The following is a 26786-nucleotide window of genomic DNA, read 5'->3' on the forward strand; positions in this document are numbered from 1 at the left end:
ATGTAATCGTAAGATTCATAATTTATGGGATGAGCATTAGGTCTTATGGACCTTTTAGACGGCACATCATCATCGTACTTCTCGTTTCTTAATGCCCTTTTAGACGGCACATTATGATCGTACTCATCGTGTGTACGTGTTGATTACAGCTTTTGCCAAAAACGGTACATCGATTTTTTCTTTTCTTTGATTTGATCTAATTTTTCATATTTTACTTCTCAATTTCTAACTTTATTTGTCACAGAAAGTGTTTTTCAATATCTGTCAATTAATGATTGCACATTTCTTTTTAAATGGCGATCGATAGACGTCATTCATCGAAAAAAATCAAATGATATTGAATTTTCGGCCATGACTGATGGTTATGTGTGCATGTGACGAATACACCTTTGTTTTCACCAATGCTATTACACTGACCATACATCAGATGTGCCATCGTGCGTACGTGTTGATTGTCAATTAATGATTACACATTTCCTTGTAAACGGTAATCGATAGACGCCATTCATCGAAAAAAATCAAATGATTTTAATTTTGTAGCCATGACTGATGGTTAAGTGTACATGTGATGTATACACCTTTGTTTGCACCAATACTATTACAATGACCATACATCAGATGTGCCATGTAAACTCTGCATTATGATGGAAACTTAATATGTTTGATAGCGTACTAATTATACATATTCTCTTCTACGATAGCACATTGCAGACATGATCTTGCATTATATTGTAGACCCAATATCGAAACGTTTTAATTTTATTTTATGCCAAAAATAAATAACTCTAACCAGATATATTTCTTCGCATTTGAATTGGAAATTTCAATATAAGTAGCTCTAGCAATGGGACTGTGTTAAAATTTGCTTAATAAAATAAAACTAAATTCGATAGATAAGATCATTTGTTCATGGCGTTCCGAAAAAAAACAGAAGAAAAAATAAATTCAAAAATTTCACTTTAAATATTATAAAAAATAAGAGAAAATATGCAAGCTAACAACCAATCAGATTATACTGATATATGCTACATACACATATTAAATAAATAACAATAACTATATATCGACTTACTTAATGTTGTTGCGTTTTGTCTTTTGTGCAATTTGAGTGTGCTGCCATTGTAACACTGGTCACATCTTTAACTATCATTTCCGCAACTTGCCAAGCAATTTCTTCTTGCACATTATCCTCACGTAAGTTTACCAATTTACGCATAGCATTTTTCAGTTTAGTACCCTTCAAGGACAAAGACCAATTGCTTGAGGTGTTGGCCGTTTTATGCAGAGCATCTGATGGGGAAATAAAATCTCTTTCGTAGCGCCCCAATGAATTGACACGACCAAATTTTAAATTATTACTATTGGAACGATGCCATAGCAAATCCGGATTGGTGAGCTGTGAGGAATCAATACTCATGTGAAATTTCTCTAGATTTGTTGCCGATGATGAAGTGGGTAAAGTTTGTTGACGCTGTTGTGCCTGATTGCGTTGTTGATGCTGATTATGGCTATGATTGTCCATTGAAGCCAATAATGTATTGTGCTGAGATATTGTCAATTTTTTGTCCAATGTGCAATCGGAAAGTGTTTTACGATGCCTATTCGATGACTTATCACTTACGCATCTTCTTAGAGCTAGTTTTTTGGGAAATTTGTTTGTAGTAAGGCCATCTTTTGCATCAGTTTCATCTTGGATTTTTGATTTTAGTTCATTCACATAATTGGAAAATAATGATGATTTTAAAAATGAACCCAAATATTTACGCTCAAGATACTTTGCCGCCACTTTAAGGGGCAAGTCAAAGCAATGATAAACCATGCCCTCCGTACAGATACATGCCTCAACATTGGCCCTCAGTTTGTTCGAAGACCAAAGTTTAGACTCATTTTGCAAGGAGAAAAATTTCTCATAGATAATCATGGCATCGGATTGGGCCTCCTTCTCATTCATCTCTATGCTGGAAACGTAGCTCTTGCGATAGTTTATGGCCGTTGACCAAAAGTCCAAACAATCTCGTTCATGGTGCTGCTCTAAGTATTCCATAAAATAAAATAAAGTAACCTCACTATGTAGTATATCGTTTATATTGATGCAATGACCCTCTATTAGATCTACGCAATATTTAGCATAATAGGTGCTTTGCAGAAAGTCACTTAGGAAATCCTTTTCCAATTTGTTGAGAACATATTGTTGAGCTTCAAGGAAACAGTCTGCAGTTATGGTCGTACTTGACCCGCCTTCTTCTGCATCTTCGTGTTCATCCTTTTTGCATATAATTAGGGAAATTTTTGATAAAATATCCACAGGTAATTCAATGCGCTCTTTGGAATCCTGTATTAAATACTTGGTGTATATGCCCAAGGCATCCTTTACACTGGCCATTGAGATGATGGCATTTTCATTGATTTCTGAGAAATTACTCATTAAACTGCACAAAGACAATTCAGAGGAAGCTTTCAGTTTGTGCCTTTCATTGGTCTTATAAATATGCTTATTGGTTTCCGCATAGATTTGGGACTTTTCATCATCGGTCAAGGGTTTGCGCATTGACAGATCACAAAGGGTTTTTAATTCAGGTACATGACAGCTGTCATCAGCTTCAATATCGGTGCCAGTATTTCCAACATTTGCTGGCGTCAGCACATTGATATGTCGTTCTCCGCCTCTGGTTTGATTATCAACTTGTTGTTGTTGTTGCTGTTTATTTTGGATTTGATCATCATCGGTATCGTTTTGAGTGATTACAGTCGTTGTGATTTCAGTATCAACGTCGTCAGCGCCTGTTACACCTCCAACTTCTTCTGGAATTTGTTGTGACATCAATTTACATTTAAGCTCTTTTCGTAATTGAGCCAATGCTGAATTTTTAAAATTTTCAGTGTCCAAATAAAATTTAATAAGAGGCAATGCATTTTTCTTATCCAAATACTGGACAAAGTAGCTTAGGCAGTTTGGTTCACAAACAATAGATGTTAAATTCATCGATAAACGAGAATGGCACTTGAAAAGTTCTGCAAAAAAAAAACAAAAAAGTTAAATACACCTATTATATAAAAGAGTAGTAACAAACTAGAACTGAACTTCACAAAAAAATACATAAACTAATACGAAACAATACAGTGGCACCCGATGAAACTTCTAGTTGGCCTGGAACTGCAATTTACTTACAACAAAAAAGAAAAACAAGATTGTAGACTTCTAAGGAGTGTTGCCACTCAAGAAATTTATTTCCTATCAAAATTGAAAAAAAATCCTTCCAAAACTGACCAAAATGTTACGCAAACTTCTAATATAACCGCCATATAAACCTATCTGCCACAAACCATATAGACCGATCTATCATTTAAAGCATATGGACAAATGAACATTTAATACTCGATTTCGCTTAAATTTGGAACAGTGAGATGAAATGGAACCCAAACTCCAGAGTATAGGCTAAATCGGACCATATTTGAATGTCGCTGCTATATAGACTGAACGCCCGATAAAGGATATAAACAACGCAGTTGTTACCCTTGCAGCATTTTGCGTTATCGCCGACGATGTCCTTCAAGGAAAGGTGAATTAATGGCATTCATTACATTGTTATTTTAAGCGAGTAACAGCGTGCTCATTCGGCCGGGCCGAATCTAAAGAACCCACCACCATGGATTCTACTAAAAATTTATACAAAATAAATTTAGTTGAATGTCATTCTATTGGGTTGCCCAAAAAGTAATTGCGGATTTTTCATATAGTCGGCGTTGACAAATTTTTTCACAGCTTGTGACTCTGTAATTGCATTCTTTCTTCTGTAAGTTATCAGCTGTTACTTTTAGCTTGCTTTAGAAAAAAAGTGTAAAAAAAGTATATTTGATAAAAGTTCATTCTAAGCCTTATTAAAAATGCATTTACTTTCTTTTAAAAAATCCGCAACTACTTTTTGGGCAACCCAATACATACCAAACTTCTGTCAAACCAACAAAGATTAAAGCTTCTAGGAACCGAGCAAGGATGATCGAGTGACCGGTTTATATGGGAGCTATATCAGGTTATAGACTGATTTGAAAATTACTTGGCACAGTTGTTGAAAGTTATAACAAATCACTACATGCAAAATTTCAGCCAAATCGGACAAAAAATTCGGCTTGTAAAGGCTCGAGAAGTCAAATCGGGAGATCGGTTTATATGGGAGCAAAGATGTTGGAAGTTATAACAGAACACTACATGCAAAATTTCAGCCAAATCAGACAGTAATTGCGTCTGTTATGGGCTTAAGAAGTCAAATCGGGAAATCGGTTTATATGGGAGCTATATCAGGTTATAGACCGATTAAAACCGTACTTGGCACAGTAGGAACTCATGGTAGAGCACTACATGCAAAATTGAAGCCAAATCAAGAAGTCAAATCGGGAGACCGTTTTACATGGGACCAATATAGTCAATTATAACAAACTATTTCGTGCAAAATTTCGGCCAAGTGACGCTGAACGCCTGTGTTCGAATCCTGGCAGGACCATCAGAAAAAATTACAGCGGTGTTTATTCCCTCCTAATGCTGGCGACATTTGTGATGTACTTTGCCATGTAAAAACTTCACCCAAAAGAGGTGTCTCTCTGCCGCACGCCGTTCGAACTCGGCTAAAAAAGTGGTCCCTTATCATTGAGCTTAAAATTGAATTGGACAGCACTCATTGATTTGTGAGAAGTTTCCCCAGTTCTTTAATCGAATGTTCCAGGGCAAATTTTCATTTGCAATAAAACGAGCGGCTGCTGCGTTAGTAGTCCGGTAATAATGTTTTGTTTCGAAGAGAATTGAACACCCTTCACGTGTTATGGCATTCTATTCTACGTAACAACCAAAGGAACATATAATTAGAAGCATACCATAGCTTTAGGCATGTTTTTTAAGGTAAATGAGGGTGCTCGCAGGAAAAGTCGTTCGCCAGCACACTGCCTCGACTGGTCATTTCATGACAGTCCGTTATTTTATTGGATTCAGATTATCTCATCATAATTCTGCCACTTGATATATGGAATGGCCTATTTAAAGACGAAAACTCAAAGTAATATTGCAAATGCAAAATACTGTGCAGGAAAAAGCAGAATTAACTTTCGCCCATAAAAAAATCAAGTTTCGAATTAAATTTTACATTTTTCCATGTCTATTTGGTACAAGCAGAAAATGTTGTCACCAAAAATTTAATTTATGCATTCATTTTGGTTTTTAATTTATAATCGCAAAAACAATAGTCTGTGTTACATACCTTCATCATAGCCCATCATTGAATGAACACTAATTGGGTGCGAAACAGAGCCACCTGTGCCATTGTAACAACTGCTGAGTGCACCTAAACTTAAAGCGCCATAACTAACAGCATCATCGTTGTCTGATCCACCGCAATTGCCCCCCGGACCATGAGCTGTAAATATGCCCTGGTTAGAGAGTTCTTCGAGAAAAACTTCTTCGCAGAAACTGTGAATGGATGTTGTGGAACGTAACGAATGACGTTTTAAGGCAGCACCAGCTACTTCCTCGGGAAAATCTTGTCCACAGCTTCCAGCAGAAACACCCACCGCATTGTCCACCTGATCTGTCTGCGGGTCATTTTCATTCGATGAATTCAGACGACCTAAAAACAAAGACAAAATCATAGTGAATCATGTCAACATACCATCCATACTAGAATTAGAATACCAAATGATGAAACAACAGCCCAAAATAAAAATTTGACACCAATTTTATTTATTAGGCAGCATGTTCTGCTAACGCAGACGTCACGTATTGGAAAGTTTTTTTTTTTTGTTTTTGTAACGCACTACTGCTGCATAATGAAAAAAAACTTGAGTTCTTACTTACTTCTTTGTTTCTTAAAGTATTTAAACATTGTGCTCATTTGCGCTCATTCGATTACATTTATTTAAATTAAATTTCTAAAAAAAATATTATTTCTCATTGGCCGACTTTTTCTGTGTTGTTTATGTGTTGTTCGGCAGTTTTATTTTGACATTTGGATGGTGTAATGGTTCGTTAACACTTCAAGACATGCAAGACAAACCGATTTTTTAAATCGATAGACAATCGATTTTGCGAATCGATTTTTTTATTTTTAAAAGGAAATAACTCATACATATTGGTTGTAAAAACAGTGTATATAAAGGTTTTTTTGCGTCTCCTTAACGGTTTTGAATTAATACGAAAAGTTGTCATGTTTGTCAAGCTGCAAGTTTCTTTTAAATGTTATCGTTTGGAGGTAACACAAGTAATAAAACTGTAACGGTCATTTAACGGTACGTGTGTAAGAACCAAAGTCCTGAGCTGCTTTTGAAAGTCAATGATGAGTCTACAGGTGTGTCACACTTTGACTCTTTGCTGTTTACTGGAACACAAGAATATCAAGGCAGCCGGCTTGGCCCGGTTACAAAGACACTCGTCGTATCCGTAGTCTTCGAGCCGATAGACAGTGAAAAACACATTACTACAACAACAACATCAAGGGAAACGAGAAGACCGAAGTACTTGGAAAAATTGGGGAAACTCTTTACTTTGTGTCAGTTATGAAGGTGAACCTAGTGCTAAATTCTACATACACTCAAAGGGCGCTACTGTTGTTTTATAAGCTGAAAACGTACAAAGGCTGTGACAAAGGAGGTTGATGTGCGACGAACTTTCAAAACGGAACGCAGATAATCTATTGACAATGTATATAATGCATCTAAGAGCAGTTTTTGGTACCAATACATGTCTCGCTTAGGCACCTGGCTTCCCAATCCTGACTTAAGTATTTGAAATAGTCTCATCCGCCCCTGTTTTCAAGAGATTGGTCAGGTAAGGTCCATTGTGTTTGCCCAAGAAGAAAGTAAAAGAGAAAAGCAATTAGAAAAAGGAAAGTGTCACCAACATATTTGACAGAAAAATAGGAAACCCTGCGGATCAGAAAGAAACTCTCACCGGTAACAGCATTGTCCAGTCAACTAATTCAGCCTTGTAAAGCCTCCAGAACGATGACAGAAATATGTGACTGAAGGAAATCCAAGCTCAGAAAGAGATGTTCACTCATTATCTTGTCTCTTCTTCTTGCAATTATGAATAACTGAACATCGCGTCATCAAGGACCTGCCGTTGCAATGTCCGGACCCTTATCCGCAGTCCGAAGTCATCCAGATAGCCTTCTTAATACTCTCCGAATAAGTACCGTAATAGTAGAGAGATGACGACACCATCTGCATAGGCAATGACCTTCACTTTTTCCTTCTCTAATGACCTGAGAGATAAGCGCAGTTTTGGGATCAACACATGCCTCGCTTAGGCACTGGGCTTCCTAATCCTGGTTTAAGTATTTGAAATGGTCTCATCTGCCCTTGATGTCAAGATATTGAATAGCTAAGGTCCATTGTGTTGCAAATTTTGCCTCTGAACATTCCACTAAGGAACACGGGCAAACTTCTCACATATCAATGAGTGCATTCCGATTCCAGTTTAAGCTCAATGATAAGGGGTCTCCTTTTTATAGCCGAGTCCGAATGGTGTTCCGCAGTGCGAAAACTCTTTGGACAGAAGATTTACATGGCATAGTACCTCACAAATGTTGCCTGCATTAGGAGGGGAAAACTACCGCTGAATATTTTTTCTGATGGTCTCTCCAGGGTTCGAACCCAGGCGTTAAGCGTCATAGGCGGACATGCTAACCTCTGCGTTGCGGTGGCCCGACCAACCTTTGGTGTATGTATGTTGTTCGCCACATACCAATGAAGGATGGAAACAGTCCCATGTGCTCGTGCCATGTAGTCTCCTCAAGGTCTTTGAGACGAAGAATGAGATAAGGGTTGACCCACTATAATTTTGGGTAGGGAGTGGCTCAAGGAGGCCGCCACCGTGGTCCAGAGGTTTGCATGTGAAGCTGAACGCCTGGGTTCGTATCCATCATAATGCTGACTACAATTGGCTATGTAGAAACTTCTCCTCAAAGAGGTGTCTCCTGAACTCCCAGCGGCACGCCGTTCGGACTCGACCTCAAAAAAGAGGTCTTTAATCATTAAGCATAAACTTAAATTGGACAGCACATATGGTATGGACATATGGTAGAAGTTAATGACCCTGTACTGTAAACAACACAAATAGCCCTGGTATGCCAAAACGTTCTTAGTTCGTATAACCTCAAAAATGTGAAACTTTACGATAGAGCTGTCAGTTGACCCTCGTAAGGTTAGGTTGAAAAGAGTGTGCGGATATTAATCCGCCCCATGCCACTATCGACATACACCTAAGCCAGTTATCGCCTTCTTCATCTAAGTGAAGTAGCTTTGTGGAACAACAACAATGCCTCAACCGAACGAAGTTGCTTACACTGTACTTGTGATTCTGTTCGTTTTTTTTCTATGCCCGCGAGCATGAAGCTTGTAGGGTACAGCTGGTTAAACGATCCGAGACCTTGTTTGGCCTCTAACTAGGCCTTTTTGTATTGTATTGGGTTGCCCAAAAAGTAATTGCGGATTTTTCATATAGTCGGCGTTCACAAATTTTTTCACAGCTTGTGACTCTGTAATTGCATTCTTTCTTCTGTCAGTTATCAGCTGTTACTTTTAGTTTGCTTTAGAAAAAGTGTAAAAAAAGTATATTTGATTAAAGTTCATTCTAAGTTTTATTAAAAATGCATTTACTTTCTTTTAACAAATCCGCAATTACTTTTTGGGCAACCCAATATTTAAATAACGTGTATTTCTTACCTTATTCGGAAAACTTTTCTGACCAATCCTCCTGCAAGACTTTTGGACTTTTATTGATTTCGCTGGCGTCTAATATGCGTTCTTGTTGTTGTTGTAGCAACATTTTCCTGTGGAGTTGGCGATCCTCGTCAAGCTCCTGTAGGTGAGCAAGCTCGTTCCGGTCCAAAGGACCGATAGGCGCGGTAACAGATTATTTAATGGTTATTTGCAAATTAAAAATTTTGCGCATGAACATTCCACTAAGGAACAGGGGCTAACCTATGCCACCGTAGCGCAGAGGTTAGCATGTCCGGCTATGACGCTGAACGACTTGAGTTCGAATCCTGGCGAGACCATCAGAAAAAATGTTCAACGGTGGTTTTCCCCTCCTAATGCTGACGACATTTGTGAGGTACTATACCATGTAAAACTTCTCACTTAAAAGGTGTCGCACTGCGGCACGCCGTTCGGACTCGGCTATAAAAAGGAGGCCCCTTATCATTGAGCTTAAAACTTGAATCGGACTGCACTCATTGATATGTGAGAAGTTTGCCCCTGTAATGGTTATTTAAAGGTGCCAATAACTCGCCTTGTCCCATTGAGCATCATAGGCACTTAGTATTTGTGCAAGATCCGGTGTTGACCGGCCTCTCACTGAGACTCTTCGTCCATTACCACTGATTGTCCTTGACTGCCGTTGCAGCTACTTCGTATGGAGTTTCTACTATGCGCAATCTGTGGAAGTGCCCGGTAGCTGATTGTCCTTGACTGCCGTTGCAGCTACTTCGTATGGAGTATTCCACTATCCGCAACCTGTGGAAGTGCCCGGTAGCTCGCAGCTAAGCTTCTCATGACAGCAATGAACACCACACAGATCGGTCCTCAATTTTTCGGTCTGTGTGGTGCTCACAGCTATCCCGTGCCGGGCCGCAGGATTTCGTCGTCGTGCTATGCAATTTACGAAATTCATGCTGATGCTCAACAAATAGAAACTCTTCAAAGGGCCTTGGTAGCAGTAGTCTTTCAAGCATTTCGGCTATAGGCGATTTAAGGGAACTCGTTTCGTTATGATGGATGTGGAATAAATTCAATGTTTAGAGGGTTTAGAACATAAAATTATGTATTTATTGATAATAATTTAATTATAATAATAATACATATTAGGAAATAATTATATATAATAGCAAGTTTTTAGTTTTTATTATATTTTTTTTTATTTATATGAATATTTATTTATGTATGTATAGATGAGTTATAAAGAATGCATGATGTTAATGTGGTTTTATTATTTTTTTTTTTTTCTTTGTGTATATGTATATTGTTAGTATTTCATTATTAACAATACAATATTTATAAATATATGTATGTGTATTATAATTATGTTATATCTTAATTATGGATTATTTTGTTTTTAATTAAATACATTACGTTTATCGATCCAGCATAATTTGATACTAAGTATATGAACTGCAATATATGTATGTATGTATATATATATTATATGCATAATTACGAAAAGTTGCTTATATTTTAATATTCATAGCAAAAATGCATTTTAAATTTGCCTTTAATTAATTTTTGTTTTTTTTTTATTTTCGAAGAAAAATTTTTTTTTATTTTTATTTTATTTTTCAAAGATTTATTGTTCGTTTTTTATTTGAAATATTTTTGTTTGGTATTTTTTTCTCGAAATTTATATATGTAAAAAATTTTACGACGTGCAATTATCTGTAGATACACTGTATTCGGATTTTTTTTTTCATATGCGACAAAACAAAATTCATCTAATAATTTATTTACATTTACCCTATTTAATAATAATAATAAACCTTTATAAATTAATCAATCCTCTCCAATATATTAATTTTTTATTTTTAAAGAAAACAAAACAATTTCATAGAAATTAATTCCCTTAATATATGAATGTTTTTGTTTTTTTTTTTAATTAATATAATGCATTTTACTAGAAATATTTCTTATATTTTAGATATTTTTGTTAGAAATTGAAAAAAAAACAAAAATTGTATTTTTGTTTTCTTTCTGTTCCTTTTTAATTTACAACAAACAAAAATATATATATTTTATTTTTTCCAAGATTTTCTTTTCTTCTTTTTTTTAGAAGTTATTTTTATGATTTTTGTCTAAATTTTGTTATGTCGCTTAAATCGATCGATTTTAAGTAGAAAACAGATGGGAAATATACAAAGAAAAAAAAAAAAACAAAACGAAAACAAACAAGTAAAAAGGCGTTAAGTTCGGCCTGGCCGAACTTTGGATACCCACCACCTGGGGTATGTATGTAAACCACCTTTCGTCACAATCCGGTGAAAATTGGATAACTTATGCACCCAAATTCGGAGCGAACATTGAGTGGTCTAATAAATATAAAACACTGTTCACTTTTGTAGAACAAAATATGGGTCTTTTTGGCCGCTATATCGAAATATAAACCGACCTGAACCATATAGGACACGGATGTCTAAAAGCCTAACATAAGTCACTGCGTCATATTTCAACGAAATCGGATAATAAATGCGCTTTTTAAAGGGCCAAGATCGTTCTATATGACACCTATTACCAAATCTGGGCCGATATGAACCAAATTAAACAAGGATATAATAATCATCCTACTTTGTTATAACTCCACTACTATACCCGTAGTTATATCTTAATAGGGGCTGGTCTCGATCATATTTTATTCCGGTCCCGAGAACTCATATACCAGTAACATTTTCAGACAAAAAATTTGATTTTTATGCGGTTATGACCATAAATTGTAAGATCGATCTTTATGATAGCTATATCTATATAGTCTGATCTAACTCATATTTGGATGAGGTGTCGAGAGGCTTAAAAAACTCACTATTTCCAATTTCAACGAAATCGGGTAATCAACATAGCATTTATGAGCTTCAGACCCTTCATCGGCATATCGGTCAATATGACAGCTATATTTGAGTATAGTCCGATCTGAACCATATTTAGGTCGGATGGTGGGAGGCCTAAAACTATTCACTGTTTCAAATTTCATCGAAATCGGATGAAAAATAAAGCTTTTATGGGCTTCAGACCCTTTATCGGCAGATCGGTCTATATTACAGCTATATCCAAATATAATCCGATCTAAACCATGTTTAGGTCAGATGTCGGGAGGCTTAAAATAACTCACTGTTTCAATTTTCAACGAAATCGGGTAATAAATAAAGCTTTTATGGACTTCAGACCCTTCATCGGCAGATCGGTCTATACGACAGCAATATCCAAATATAATCCGATCTAAACCATGTCAGATGTCGCGAGGCTTAAAATAACTCACTGCTTCAAATTTCAGCGACATCGGATGAAAAATAAAGCTTTTATGGGCTTCAGACCCTTTATCGGCAGATCGGTCTATATGACAACTATATCCAAATATAATCCGATCTAAACCATGTTTAGGTCAGGTGACGGGAGGCTTAAAATAACTCACTGTATCAAATTTCAGCGAAATCGGGTAATAAATAAAGCTTTTATGGACTTCAGACCCTTTATCGGTCTATATGACAGCTATATCTAAATATAGTTCGATCGAAACCATGTTTAGTTCAGATGTCGGGAGGCTTAAAATAGCTCACTGTTTCAAATTTCAGCGAAATCGGATGAAAAATAAAGCTTTCATGGGCTTCAGACCCTATATCGGCAGATCGGTCTGTATAGCAGCTATATCCAAACATAGTCCGATCTAAACCATTTTTAGGCCAGATGTCGGGAGGCTTAAAATAACTCAGCATTTATGGGCATTGGGCCCTTTATCGGCAGATCGGTCTATATAGCAGCTATATCGAAATATGGTCCGATTTGGCCCGTTCAAGAACTTAACCAGTGTGCATTTGGTTAAGACGTATATGTGCCAAATTTCAGCTCAAAACTCAATTTTTGAAGGCTGTAGAGTGATTGTAACCATGGGGAAAGGCACATATCGGAAAGCCAGCGCGGTACGTTTTGTGGTCCATGGTGGGATCCTAAGGAACCACGAACTTTGGTTCTGTTCGGTCTGCCAGAACCGCCTCTATCATCGGCCGGCGTCAATCAGGTGTAAGCAGTGCATAGATAAAAGTGGCTTGACGGCATAACTGAAGTACAGTAATGGTCTCCGAGGTAGGATGGATGAGATAGTAGACTCCAAAGTCGGATGAATTTAATGGTCGCAGCGATTCAGGAGGCAAAGCATGGCGAAACAATTAAAGGTGGTCTCATTTGTAAAACAACCACAAATCGAATGGTGCAATCCGCCATCTTGCCATCAAGCTGATCGACGTTTTGCCAACACAGGCAAAGAAATTTGTGTGCATGTGTGTTTACGTGTTCGTAAATGAGCAGAGAAAATCCGAGAAAGAAGATAACAACAAAGAGAATGCAAACAAAAATCTGACATCTTATTACTGCCAAACCTGACCTTAACAGCTGCTCGCGTGAGACCACCTTATTTAATCCGCCTTGGGGACAAAGCTGACTTAAACCCCATGTAACACTGCTCTTTAAATCCGGATTTAATCGCTCGATCATCTGTTCTCCCTTTTAAAAATCAGCTGAGAAGAGCCTTAAATCCGGATTGAATGAGCATTGTGAACGGGGTTTTACACTTGCGGCTTGCAAATTTGTTACAGTTACAATGTGCTGCGTAAGAATCGCACATGGAATGGATGTGAGTGCTGATTTTCTTGATACATCATTCCTTGCTTTAAAAACCTTCCTTGCCAACGACTGTGGCTAGTGATCCCTTCTTCATGGAATGTATGTGGATAACAGTCAGGTACGGGTACTACCCAGATAGAGCTATACAATGTTAATATACACTTTTGGCGACGAAACAGTGAACGATCCGAAGAAATGCGCTATCCCAACAGTAAGAGGGCAAAAGGAGGAGAGGCATTTGTCACATACATGTTTTAAACACTCATAATTTCTAATGGGTTTTCGGAATCTTTGCATTTATGCTGAAGAATCTGAATTTGCTAGTTGTCGAATACCTGACACAGATCCTCAACTTGTCTTTGATCTTCGTCATAGTTCCCGATGTTTAAAAAATGGACAGAGTGATTCCGCTACTTAAGCCTGAAAAGAACACGAGAAAAGGAGAATCCTACGGAACGAGTTCCCTTAAATCGCCTGTAGCCAAAATGCTTGAAGGACTACTGTTACCAAGCCCCTTTGGACAGTTTCTATTCGTTGAGCATCAGCATGTATTTTGTAAATTGCATAGCACAACGACGAAAGTCTGCGTAATCGTAAATTGCATAGCACGAAAACCAGGGTCCCGGCATGGAATAGCTGTGAGCACCACACAAGCTGGAACATTGAGGATTGATCTGTGATATTCATTGCTGTCACGAGAAGATTAGCTGCGGGCTACCGAGCGCGTCCACAGGTTGCGAATAGTGGAATGCTCCATACGGAGTAGCTGCAACAGCAGTCGTGGACAATCAGCGGTTTACAACGGAGAGTCTCAGTGAGAGGTCGGGCGGCATCGGCTCTTGCACAAAAACTGAGTACCTATGATGCTCTATAAGACAAGGCAAGTTATTGGCGCCTTTAAATAACCACCGTGCTTCTGCGGCGGTCGGTACTTTGGAACGGAACGAGCGTGCTCACACATGAACTTAACGAGGATCGCCAAGTCCACATGAAAATGTGGCTACAACAACGAAAGCCTGCATTACGGGAAGACTATGAGCACCACACGTGTTGGAACTCCGAGCATCCATTTGAATGGTCCACAGGTTGTGAAGTAGCTGCAACCGCAGTCGTGGACAATCAGCGTTATCGAGTGGAGAGTCTTAGTGAAGGGCTGGGGGGGAAGTGAAAAATTTGCAAAATTATTTGGAAAATCTTGAAAAATTACAACATTGTATACTTCCAGACACCAAGACAAGAGCAAATCGGGCGGTACATATATATGGGAGCTATATCCAAATCTGAACCGATGTTGATGAAATTTTGCGGATATGTTAAAATCAAAAACAGAATAGTTTATGCCAAATTTTGTGCAGTTCATTTGAAAATTGTAGTTACTACGGCCATTTAAGTGCAAATCGGGCGATACATACATATGGGAGCTATATCTAAAACTGAACCGATTTTTACCAAAATCAATAGCGTTCCACCTTGGACCAAAAAAGTGATATGTGCAAAATTTCATGATGAATGAATAACCCGTAAGACCTTCACTTTGATTACAAGAATACATGGACTCACAGATGGACAGACGGACATGGCTAAATCGAATCAGAAAGTGATTGTGATATCTTCAATGATAACAAAGTGATATCAAGATATCTTCAATGATAACAAAGTGTCCGTAGCCGCCACATGACCAAATAGAAAGTTCCCTTAGCCTCACATCAGTGGTCGTTGCATTTTTTCTAGCCACAATATCCAAAAGCATTATAGGGTTAGTCCAAGGTATATTTGTCAGCACATATTTGTCGACGAAGGCTGCCGCCTCAGTGTACAACACACTGCTACAACAACAACAACTCTATTTTCAGTATCCCGCTCTTCAATAGTCTTGAAATACAACATCATGTGGGTCTAGCGTTTACAAGTCCAGCAAAAACAGTTACCAATGAATTATTTTATGCAGGCCTTTGGTACGAAAGCGAAAGCATTAAAAGTCTATCGAGTGAATGCCGTGCTTGAAGATCGACCGCCACCCATAGCACATGAAAAAGTTAACCTCCCTAGGTAAACCAAAGTAATTCTGACTTAATTCCTACTGGACTAGGATTGAAGTCAACGTATTGGATGTGAGTCCCATTTGAAACTAGCTAAGCTGTGCTTAGAACCACTTTGCTTTGGACGCAGATGAACGGATGAAAACACAAAATAATATCACAACAAAAACAATTCAGAAGTTTTGTGTAATACAGATGTCGCCCTAGATGTCAACACTGCTGTAAACCTAAGGTTAGGTTCGGCTGAAAAATAGCTGCAGTCCGTTACAGACTTACTTAGGCAATTTGTAGTATACATATGCCTCTGGTGGGAGTGAAATCCTGTAACACTCCTACAAATTTAACATTTATAACTTTGTCGTTTTTTTTTCTAATCAAAAATCGTTAAAATTGAAAATTGTAACGGTCAACTGCATGTAGATATTTGATTGCTTCCCGCTGTCTTATGATTTGAAAAAAAGAAAAAAATTACCAAATTGATGTTTTGTAACAATAATTTTTAGACATATATTCGAAATAAAATAAAAATAGTTTTTTAATCAAAAACTAATTTAAAAAAAAGAAAAATTATATTATTAAACAAAAAGAATATGCGATGGTCTTGAGTGCTTACATACTAAAATAATATTAAAAAATAATAATTACAAGCAAAAAATAACGTTTTGTATAAAAAAATATTTTTTTGTTTTAAACAAAATGTTTTTATATTTTTCGTTTTTTTCAAATGTTTGAACTATAGTATGCAAATTATTTTTTTTAAATTTTTCCATGGTATTTATTTCAGTTGTAGTTTTGCCGTTTATTTCTTTTTTTGTATTTCTTTTGGGTTTTGTACTTTTAGTTATTGGTTGGTTTATTGGTAAAAAAAACAAAAAAACTTAATATTGGCATATTGAAAAAGAGATTTTTTTTATTGCTTTTATGTTTGTTTTTTGTTTTGGTTGGTTTTCTGGTTCCGACAACTTTTTTTTAAGACAAATATTGTTTAGGCAAATTGTATGTTGTAGGAATAAAAAATGTTTTATATAAATTTGAATTTTTTTTTTTAATTAATTTAAAAAATGTTTATTTTTTTTTTGTAAAATCTTAAGTTTTGCTATTAAGTTTAGCTAATCATAAATAAATAATAAAAATATGAAACGATTACACAAAAATTAAAAAAAAAATATATTTTTTTTTTGTATTCAAGTAAATGAAGACGATCAGAATCCCATTCCCAAATGAAAAGCTTCTTAGCCAAGCACTATGAAAGATAGAATAAATCAAGGCAGTGGGAAAAAGCCAATATAAACCTGCATATTCGGGTTGTGGTTGTGTACCGTTAGATTTGCCAATAGATATTATGGGTCGATTATGGATGGCAATTGCACTTCGGTTGCGTTGCCAACGGCCAAACTTGTTACAGAAATTATAATTTTTGCATTGAATTACGTACTTTTTACAAATTTTTTAGTAGCTGAACTTAAAAACATACTGATATTGAATGAAATTTACAAAAATTTCCAACTTCGTGGTTTTGTCTCCTATCAACGCAACTGTAGTCGAGTTGCAATCCATAATCGACCCATTAATTTAAAGCTAAGCAAGCAATAAGAAACAAGGACCTATACCGTGCTGTCCTATAATATCCTGCTGTTACATAGCGCTAAAGCAGATAATAAACTGCTGATGCTGATAAACTCCACATAGCTGCTGGCCTACCCAGGATCACAAAACAACTAATCTTATATCTCGATTATCAAATGATAAACACGTTACACTCATCCGTAGAAAAACAAACGTGTACTTAAAACACTACGAACAAATTCTGAACACCGACCCATCCCCCATGCCAATGTTACCCACATATTCAAAGACATGCTGCATCAATACACCATATAAGCATATTGAAAAATGCAAGTGCTATAAACCCCGTTTAAGCCTCTCGTCAGCTGATTTTATAAAGGGAAAACAGATGATCGAGCTATTTATTCCGGTTTTAAAGAGCAATGTAAACGGGGTTATAGCTTTGAAAAGCTACAAAACGTCTGGTATGACACTCTTTGACAATGTGCCGCCAGTACCATTCAAAGCTAATGTGGGTGTAGATTACGCCTTTTTGATGACTTAGGGAAAACCGATGAGCTTACAGCTACCCGAGCGCGTCAAAAGGTTTGCGGATAGTGAAATGCTTCATAGGATAATCATCTGTACCAAGTGGAGTGCCTATGATACTCGGAGTGTCTATGATATAGAGTGCCTATGATACTCGCTATGACAAGGCGAGTTATAGGCGCCTTTATATAACCAATGGTCATTACGTCCCCGCGGCAATCAGTCTTATGGACCTTGCTCGCCTATAGGAGCTTGACGAAGAATGCTGCCTCCACATGTAAATAAGTGACTAAAACAACAACAATGACATGACTATCAAAATCTATTTCCATTGAAGAGCAGTGTTTACAGCAGATGTCAACAGCTTTAAAATAATGGCTCATGGTCTTGGAGGATACAATTATATCACGAACAAAGCAACTTACTTACTATACGTAACTGGGGAATAGGACTCAGTGGAAACGTGAAACTCAGAATTTACAGTCTTACGCGTTTCTAGTATCAAATTTGACACCATGGCTCAAAACATCTTCATCAGTGAAATCAAAATGCTGGACAATTTTCTAAAATGTCTGAAGTAATAGAATACAACAAGCACAGAGAATGTTGTATGTAGCAGCACTAACCTTCATCAAACCCATATGGGTGTTTTATTGGCAAAAAAAAAATTGAATTTTCAGTCACTGTTCAAGTCTTTTGGCGAAAAGTGGAAGAAGGTTTAGTGTGAAAGTGAAACTGCTTGGTTAATAGAGTTCCCTAAGGAGAGTAAGGTGATTGAGACATATCTTAGCCGTGACTTTTGTGGCGTCAAAAAGTAAAATCGGAAAAACCTTCCAACCATCACCTCCCATCAGCTCAAATTTCAGACAACTCGCATAGAAGCTTGGACCCAATGACCACCTAGGTATCTAATAAACTTAAAATAAGGCTAAGACAATAAAAGTATGGGAGTAGTAATACATTCATTAGGAATAATTAATTGAAGCAAGCTGAGATTGTTTTCAATATAATTCGTATTTAGTTTTTTTATGTATCATTTGATTAAGATTTATAAACGATATTGATAAGTGTGTTCGTGTACTCAAAAATTTGTGCAGATTTGCGTAGAAATTTGCAGCATCGAACAGCCGTTTTATAAAACCAGCTGTTTAATTCAAATAAATAGTAAAAGAGACTAAAAGCTGTTTTTACTCTGCTGCAAATTTCTACTGGCAAATTTTTACTGGAAAAGTACGCGAACAGACCTATTGTTTGCCATTATTATTATATTCAATTTATGTGTTTTTTATATTATATTGCTCTGATTTATGTATATTATGCTTGGAGTGGAAGTAGAGAGGAGATGATGTTTTATACTACCAAGTCCACCAAAACTTTGCTCTTCTGTCAAACTAACGGTTTTCGTTTTCTCAGTCATTCAAATCTGCTGCATTTCATTTATTTATAAATGCTGCTGGATGTCATATGCAAACGAACGAATGCCGTTAGTTAAGTGAGAAAGGCTAGGGGGGTTTTAGCTGTCAATAACTCTCTCTCTCTTTTCGCTCTTGAATAACACTGTGAATTTAAATACAAGAAAAACTAAACTAAAATAACTAAGAGAAGGTAAAAATGTGTTTTGACGTTTTGAAAGTTTACATCGACAGTTAACCCAAAAAAAGAGGAAAATTTCTACCCCTCTTTAGATATTTAAAAAAAAAATTAGGAATTACTTTAAATGGGATTGCTGCAACAACTTAAAATATTTATTATCCAATATGCCATTTTCTTTAACCCAAAAAAATAGGGAAATTTTCTACCCCTCTTTATATATTTCAAAAAAGAATTAGGAATTACTTTAAATGGGATTGCTGCAGCAGGTTAAAATATTTACTGTGAGTCGCTAACCAAAACTTAAATGTCAAAACTGAAAATTCGTTTTAGGGTTTAAGTCATAATAGATACTTGACTTGCTATATACATACATACCGCAATTCTGTCAAACAAACGGTTTTCGTTCTCTCAATCATTTAAATATGCTGCATTTTCTTGACAAATGCAACTGAATGTCACATTCAAGCGAACGAAATCCGTTTTTTAAGTAAGAAAAGCTTGGGAGTTTTAGCTGTTAATATTGTATTTGTGGAAATATAATAAAACCTCATACTTCGATTTGTCATATTGCCATAAAAACACTTTAGTCTACAAAACTTTTTGATTATAAATTTAGACAAAAGTTAATAGAATGATAACATTACTGTCTTTCTTTTAACATTTGCCCAAATTTATAAACAAAAAGCTTTTTAGGCTATTATGAGTTTTGTCATATTGATATTTCTCTCTCTCTCTCTCTCTCTCTCCATCTTCTCTCTCTTGAATTACAATGTGAAAACAAATAAACGAAAATCTAAGTTTAGGCAAGAGAAGTTAAAAATGGTGATTCGACGTTCTACAAGTTTGCATCGTGAGTTAAACCAAAACAATTTACGCATTTCTACCCCTCTAATTAATTCCAGAAAGGATTAGGAACTACTTTAAATGGGAGTGCAACAGATTAAAATATTTACTATGAAAACTTAAATGTCAAAACTGAAAATCCTTTTAGAGCAGCGATGTCCAAAATGAAAATGTAACTGTATGTGTGAAATACTCAAAGACCAATCATTCAGTCTCTTTTTTTGGACTGAATGGTTAGTGTTTTGCAAAAATAAACATAAAATAATGGGTCGATTATGGATTGCAATTCGACTACTGTTGCGTTGCCGGGAGACAAAACCACCAAGCAAAAATTAGTATAAAGTTGGAAATTTTTTGTCAATTTCATTCAATATAATTATTTTTACTTAATTCAATGCAAAAATTAAAAAATTTGGCCGTTGGTAACGCAACTGAAGTTGGGTTGCCATCCATAATCGACCCATAAGAAAACTTAAATACTTTTTTATGCCTTCCAAACGTTTAATTGGTAAATTGTTAAATTCGTTGCTGTCTCAACGACTGAAACAAAGGGAATAAGAATACGTTTGACTTGCCATCAAAGAAACCGACGTCGCTGTTTTATGGGTTGATTATGGATGGTAAACCAACTGCAGTTGCGTTGCCAACGGCCAAATTTGTTACAGAAATGTTCATTCTTGCATTGTACTTTGGTTACAATCGGGAGATACATCTAACACTATGGCAACAATACTATCGCTGTAGCAATTGAGGCCGCTGCATCTGGCGGAGCCAGAACCACTCTAGTTTGTGGAGGGAGGCTAACTTCTTCAGGTTCGATGGGTGGCGGTCGATCTCCAAGGACTTCTGCTTCTTATCGCTCCTGCTACCGTGTCTGCGTGTATGGTATCTAGACCCGCCTGAAACGCCGCATGATCTATAAGAACTCTCTTAAAGCGCTTAACCTTACATTTTAATCATGTTGATCCATCCTGATATCTCTGGACAGCAAATGCCTATTCACAAGATAGTGATTGGGATGGTCTCTGCGATAGCAGCCCAGTATAGATTGCTAAGACAGCATGTAGGTGTGGCTTCGGACGTGCAGGATATTTGCTTGATTTGTTTTGTACGTACTGTCGACAAGCGACTTGAGGACTTTGTTGCCGACCTTGCAAATTACAGTGGCATGTGCTAATGATTTATAAAGGCTGTCAAGTGTGAGGCCAATGTGGCCCGCCTATAACGCCAAATGACTGTGTTTAAAACCCGGCGTGAAACATCAGAACATTTTTCAGCGGTGGTTATCCCCTTACTAATGCTGGCTGCATTTTTGGAGGTATCCTAGAATGTTAAAACTTCTCTTCGGACTCGGCATGAAAAAGGAGGCCCCTTATATTTGAGCTTAAACATTAATTCCCTGTTTCTTAATGGAATGTGCATGTTCAACTCCTCAATCATTGCCGCCGATTTTGGAGTGAACAGTGTGGCTGAAGATCTGGTGACGGATATGTTCAAATTTCTAGCAGGGAAATAAACCGCAAGATCGGCAAGGTATTGGTTTAACCTCAGGCAGATGTCATCATAGAAGTGGGTCGAAGCCTTGATCGTGCAATCGTCCGCATATGATACGTTCTCAAAGCGATCTAAAGGATGCGGAATAGAGAAGAGGTAGAGGTTAAACAGTGTCGGAGATAAAACCCCGCCTTGGGGAACTCCCTGTTCAACTCTACACTCAACTCTCACAGATAGTTCGAAATTCAACGTTATAGGCCCGTCTGGAGGCACGTGTTAATGTTGTCTTCAAAAAGCTTGCCATGGCTGACCTTGAAGGCCACCGTAGCGCAGAGGTTAGCATGTCCGCCTGTGATAATGAACGCCTGGGTTCGAATCCTGGCGATACCATGAGAAAAGCGGTCCAGCGGTGGTTTTCCCCTCCTAATGCTGGCAACATTTGACAACATTTCTCTTCAAAGAGATGTCGCACTGCAGCACGCCGTTGGGACTCGGCTATAAAAAGGAGGGCCCTAATCATTGAGCTTAAACTTGAAGCAGACTGCACTCATTGATATGTGAGAAGTTTGCCCCTGTTCCTTTGTGGAATGTTCATGAGCAAAATTTGCAAAAAATTGGCTGACCTTATCGAAGACTTCGAGAGATGCAGAGCCACGAGGACTGAGGACGGTTAAAATATGTAGTGCAGGCGTGCAAAGCGGTCATGCAGTCCGTGCTTGGGCAAATGAAAGTTCTCCCGTTAAAGAAGAAGAAGTCCCTCAAGCCCCTTGGCTCCTGGTGAAAGAAGGGAGGTCGTTCTGCACGACTCTCCTTTTTACTGGGGCCCTTTCCAGGATCCAGTAGTGGGATCAGTCTGCCCTCTTCCAGACATCGGAAACTTGGATTCGAATCCTGGCGAGAACAACAGAAAATTTTTTAGTGATGATTATCCCCTTCTAATGTGGCGACATTTGCGCAGCTGTATTCAAAATCAAATGATACGCCACTAAGTATCAAAAATATAAATATATTTTTCAATTTGCCTAATTTGCTGAAGTTTTTTAGCTTACGTTTGTAATAATATTTCTAAGTTTATGTGAATGTTTTTTTTTTTTTTTTTTGTTATAAAAGGAAAACTTTACAAACTTAAATAAAAACATATTTTCAATTTCCTAGTACAAATATTGTAGAGGCAAAATTCGTGTTTTAGTTTTATGGGGTATATCGAAACGTTAATATTTGATAATTTTATTGTCATTTGCCCTATTTTCATAAATTGACGTATTGATCCTTTAATACGACTTGAACCCTAAAATGTCCTTTCAGTTACATTTTTGTTAAATATTTTAATTCGCTACAATCCCATTTTAAAAAAGTCAAGGTACAGGCCGCATTTGTTGTCTGATTTTCACAAAATTTGGCATAAGTCTCTTTTTTGGTCCAAGGACGAACGCAATTGATTTTGAAAAAAAATCGGTTCAGATTTAGATATACCTCATATATATATTTTTAGATATAGCTCCCATATATAACTTTCATCCGATTTGACCTATTAAGTCTGGAGAAGGCACAATTTTGATCCGATCTTTGCCAAATTTGCCACGAAGTGTTTTTTGTGGCGTCCCAATATGTGTGCAAAATCATCAGAATCGGATCAGATTTATATATAGCTCCCATATATATCTTTCATCCGATATGTCCTTTTAAAGCTGTAGTAGTCACAAAATTTTGCAGGTGACGTTCGCATCCGATATCTACATTGTTTTAATTGACATTCCGTGTACCATCGTAAGAAAATCGTAGAAGGTTCGATTCGATATTTCAATAGGTATGCAAAATTAAAGTCTGACTAAATTTGGATAAAAGTGCTATAGATTAAAAGTATTACATAGACTCGGTGGTGTAGGGTATTATATAGTCCGCTCCGCCCGAATTTAGTCTCTCCTTACTGGTTTGAATTTAGCTTGTGTTCTTACACAGATCTACAATAAAATTTTATGGCCAAACATTTTTGTTCAATATTTTAATCCGCTTTAATCCCATTTAAAGCAGTTCTTAAACTTTTTTGAAAAATGCACCAAAAAGACCGCTTCAATAAGTCGCCTGAGGGTTACAAGAATATTCCCCAGTGTTTTCAGTAATATTGGCAAACTTCAACTATAACAAAGAATCTTATGGGACGATTATGGATTGTAACTTAATTTCAATTGCCTTGCTAAGGGACGATCTTGTCATACAAAGTTAATTTCTCTATTGTATTGTGTACTTTTTTACCATTATTTTTATTTCTTTTTGCTGAACGTTTAAAGGACTGATTACTTATTTATAATAATTTTTATTTCATAGTTTTATCTTCTGGCAACGCAATTCAAGATGAGTTGCTATCCATAATCGCAACTCGCGACGCGTAAAAACTTGAAAAAAAATTGCCTGGCCTTTTTAAGTCACATGCGCTGATGTGATGTGTTTCTTGTATTTATACCTCCTCTTTAGTTGTAGTTTTTCTTGTAATTTTCAAATTTTCTCACACAAAAGTTTATGGTAAATGTTTTTGTATTGATGGGTGGGTTTCTGTTTTTCGGGATTTTGTTGTAATAAAGTGATCATTTTTATTATTGTGGTTTTTGTTGTTGTTATTATTATTATTATTACTGTTATGAATGCTAAAATTATTTGCCATTGTAATAATAGAATTTGTTGTTGTAAATTTATTACTATTGTTGTTGTTGTTATCATTAGTAATATTTAAAAAATGTACATTTTTACTAATACTAAACTTAGAGTTAACATGATCATTAGAATTATTTTTAAAAATATTATCATCATCATCATTATCATTATCAAACAACTTATGGTTGATGGTGGTTGTAGTTATAGTACTATTACTAAACTTACAAATATTATACTTTTTATATAAAGGAGTAGTAGTAGTAGTAGTAGTAGTAGTTGCTGTATTCGAAACACTTGCTTTTGTATTTCGATACACTTGATGGTTGTTGTAGTTGTAATTGGTTTTCTTTGACGTTTTGCTAAATTTACTACTTCTGTATGGTATGTTATTTGTGAGGATGTGTTGTTGTTGTTGTTGCTGTTGTTGTTGGTGTGCATTTCTTTGTGAAATCTTCACCTCCTCTCTTCTTGCATGATTATTATCATCATTTTGTTTGATGATAATTTTTTGTTGTTGCCTGGTATTCTTATTATTATTATTCTTATTATTGTTGTTGTATTTTCTCAAACAAGTATTCGATTTTGAAGTTTTGTAACTGCAATTGGCAGCATCTTCATCATCACTATTAGTATCAGTATCACTATCAACATTATTAGCAAAAGAATTAGGAGTAGACTTTGCCAATTCCGGTCGTCTCCTCGTACAAGTAGTAGTAGTAGTAGTAGCTGAAGTTTTACTATTCGTTTTCATAACTGCATCGGTTGAAATTTCCTCAAGCACATCATCTTCATCAACATCATTATCATTATCGTCGTTCAGTTTATATATCATAAGCATCTCTGCTGAATTCTCTGCATCAATGGCAGGATCTGTGATAATAGAGTCTGTTATTGTTGTTGCTGTTGTAAGAGTAGTTTCTACAGCATCAAATTCATCAACCGATACATCATTGTCTTCGTCTGCTTCTTCTTCTTCGTCGGCTACTACTAGCTCTTCCTGCAAATCCTCAAACATATATTTGTGTGCCTTTTCATTTTGTTGTTGAATAAATTCATTATCGTCCTTCATCGCATTGAATTGCGTTTGCTGTTGCTATTGCTGTTGCTGCTTAAGGCCGCGAAATCAAGACAGTTTCTTAGCTACAATAACACCAGGACGACATTGTTTTAACGCTGTTGTTGTTATAGCTCCTGTCGTTCCCGAACTGGATGTTGTGCCATGTGTTATGGTTGTGGTGCCGCCCGCGGCATTTGATGAATTTGTCTGAACTTTGAATATTGCTGTGGGCGTAATATTCTGTGACACTATCGACGAAGACCCTGAACTACTACTGCTACCGGCCGCCGTTGAGGCAGCAATGGCCGATTTACTGGCAACAGTTTTTGTTAGAGTCAAGGCAGTTCCACCACCGCCACCAATTGTTAATATCTTACTGCCACCTTTTAACTGCAGGAATGGTCGCAATTCGGCCAAAGTTTTACGTTGGGCCACCACATGCTGTTTGGTAGTCAGTGCCAAAGGAACATCTTGACCGCCAGCTGTACGCACTGCTTGTGTCTGCACCAGCACTTTATGTTGCTCCCCATTACTATCTGTAAATAGATGATCACCCTCCAGATGACGTATTGCCTCCACAATGGTTTCCAGATTTTGCCGTGAACGCGTTAGACCACTGGTCTGTTCAATTTTTTCGGTCTTAACCTTTTTTAATGCTGCATCTGTTATACGTTCCACCTCCACTTTTGGAGTCGCCTTTATGGCTGCTTGCAGTATGGGCTGCAGCATGGCGGGGGTAGGGGAATTACCTTCAGCATAAGCTTTGGCTATGGCATTGACAGCAACCTCTTGTTCAGATTCGGTAGATGAAGATGACAAAACAACCTCTTCATGTACATGATCTTCAGTTATGATTTCAGCGGCAGCACTTTCGCTATCCAACTCTTCAATGCTGGAGCAGACGACAACCTGTTGTTGTCCTGTTAGTTCATCAATTTCAACATACGAAAATTCACCACAATCATCCTCTCCTCGTAGTAAATTTCCCGTGTGTTCTATTACCTCACGGGGAATGTAGGTGGCGGTTCCGTCTGTCTCATCTGCATCAACAACGGCCGAAGGTTGCGGCGCTGTCGCTACCGAATACAACTGTCGTTTAATCATTTGCAATTCCTCTTCAAGCATAGTACGCAGACGTCTTTCTTTAAACAGTTGATCCTTCAAATCACCCAATTCCTTGATATTCTGTGCTAGTAGGATTTGAGCTTTTGTATTGGCGGCATTGGCAGCAGCATTGGCGGCAGCTGCTACGGCGGCACTGCCACCACCACCGGCATTTAAAAGGGTCATCGGCTCGGGTGACATTGATCCAAGGCCTTCGTCGGATGAATCACTTATTGTTTGTACATTTGCAACATTATCGGTTAATTTGCGCTTTTTAATGGCAATTGCCGAGTTATTTTCTGCACTTGTATTATCGCCGTTGTTTGCACTGCTACCGCCACCACCTGAAGCCTCATGCTGTCCCAACTGTCGCTTCAGTTGACTGTTTTGTGCCAATAGTTGAGTCTTCTGAGTTTCCAAATCGCAAATGTACTGTGAAGTTTGTTGTAATATAGCCGCCTGAAAGTGTAAAAAATATACATTTTAAAAAATTGGAATTAAGCAAAACGTTGCAAACGACAACACTTAGAGAAAAAGTTTGTGAAAATATGTTT

The 26786-nt window shown here is 37.0% G+C and overlaps 3 protein-coding genes across 5 annotated transcripts in view; all 3 read right to left on the minus strand.

The window, feature by feature from the left end:
- Positions 1 to 944: 944 nt before the first annotated feature.
- On the minus strand, positions 945 to 5962 carry LOC106083088 (A-kinase anchor protein 10, mitochondrial). The gene is made up of 3 exons (XM_013245932.2): positions 5840 to 5962; positions 5247 to 5612; positions 945 to 3012 (listed from the first exon to the last, which is right to left on the minus strand). Exons 1-3 carry the CDS (start codon positions 5874 to 5876, stop codon positions 1073 to 1075), a joined length of 2343 nt encoding a protein of 780 aa, XP_013101386.2. The 5' UTR covers positions 5877 to 5962; the 3' UTR covers positions 945 to 1072.
- A 7280-nt stretch (positions 5963 to 13242) lies between these two features.
- LOC131996041 (putative uncharacterized protein DDB_G0272516) lies at positions 13243 to 25140 on the minus strand. Its single transcript, XM_059365466.1, has 3 exons — positions 24669 to 25140; positions 24160 to 24533; positions 13243 to 13341 (listed from the first exon to the last, which is right to left on the minus strand). Exons 1-3 carry the CDS (start codon positions 25138 to 25140, stop codon positions 13243 to 13245), a joined length of 945 nt encoding a protein of 314 aa, XP_059221449.1.
- Positions 25141 to 25194: 54 nt separating this feature from the next.
- Adf1 (Adh transcription factor 1) overlaps positions 25195 to 26786 on the minus strand; it is a 39427-nt gene continuing 37835 nt past the window's right edge. For all 3 annotated transcript variants that reach the window (XM_013245879.2, XM_059365322.1, XM_013245880.2), the window contains one exon: positions 25195 to 26691. In XM_013245879.2, coding sequence (XP_013101333.1) covers positions 25195 to 26691 — 1497 coding nt within the window. The remainder of the gene's footprint in view (positions 26692 to 26786) is intronic.

This window comes from Stomoxys calcitrans, chromosome 3 (assembly GCF_963082655.1).
Source record: "Stomoxys calcitrans chromosome 3, idStoCalc2.1, whole genome shotgun sequence".
Lineage (NCBI taxonomy): Eukaryota > Metazoa > Arthropoda > Insecta > Diptera > Muscidae > Stomoxys > Stomoxys calcitrans.

Excerpts from the sequence above, each read along its gene's own strand:
- LOC106083088 (XM_013245932.2), bottom strand. The coding sequence starts at position 5,876 with ATGAGCACAATGTTTAAATACTTTAAGAAACAAAGAA. Across the intron at positions 5,613-5,839 it reads ATACTTTAAGAAACAAAGAA|GTCGTCTGAATTCATCGAAT; the intron begins GTAAGTAAGAAC and ends CTTTGTTTTTAG. Across the intron at positions 3,013-5,246 it reads AATGATGGGCTATGATGAAG|AACTTTTCAAGTGCCATTCT; the intron begins GTATGTAACACA and ends TTTTTTTTGCAG.
- LOC131996041 (XM_059365466.1), bottom strand. The coding sequence starts at position 25,140 with ATGAAGGACGATAATGAATTTATTCAACAACAAAATGAAAAGGCACAC. Across the intron at positions 24,534-24,668 it reads TGAAGATGCTGCCAATTGCA|AGGAGGTGAAGATTTCACAA; the intron begins GTTACAAAACTT and ends ATGCAAGAAGAG. Across the intron at positions 13,342-24,159 it reads AGTTTAGTATTAGTAAAAAT|CACATTGTAACTGTAACAAA; the intron begins GTACATTTTTTA and ends ATTCTTACGCAG.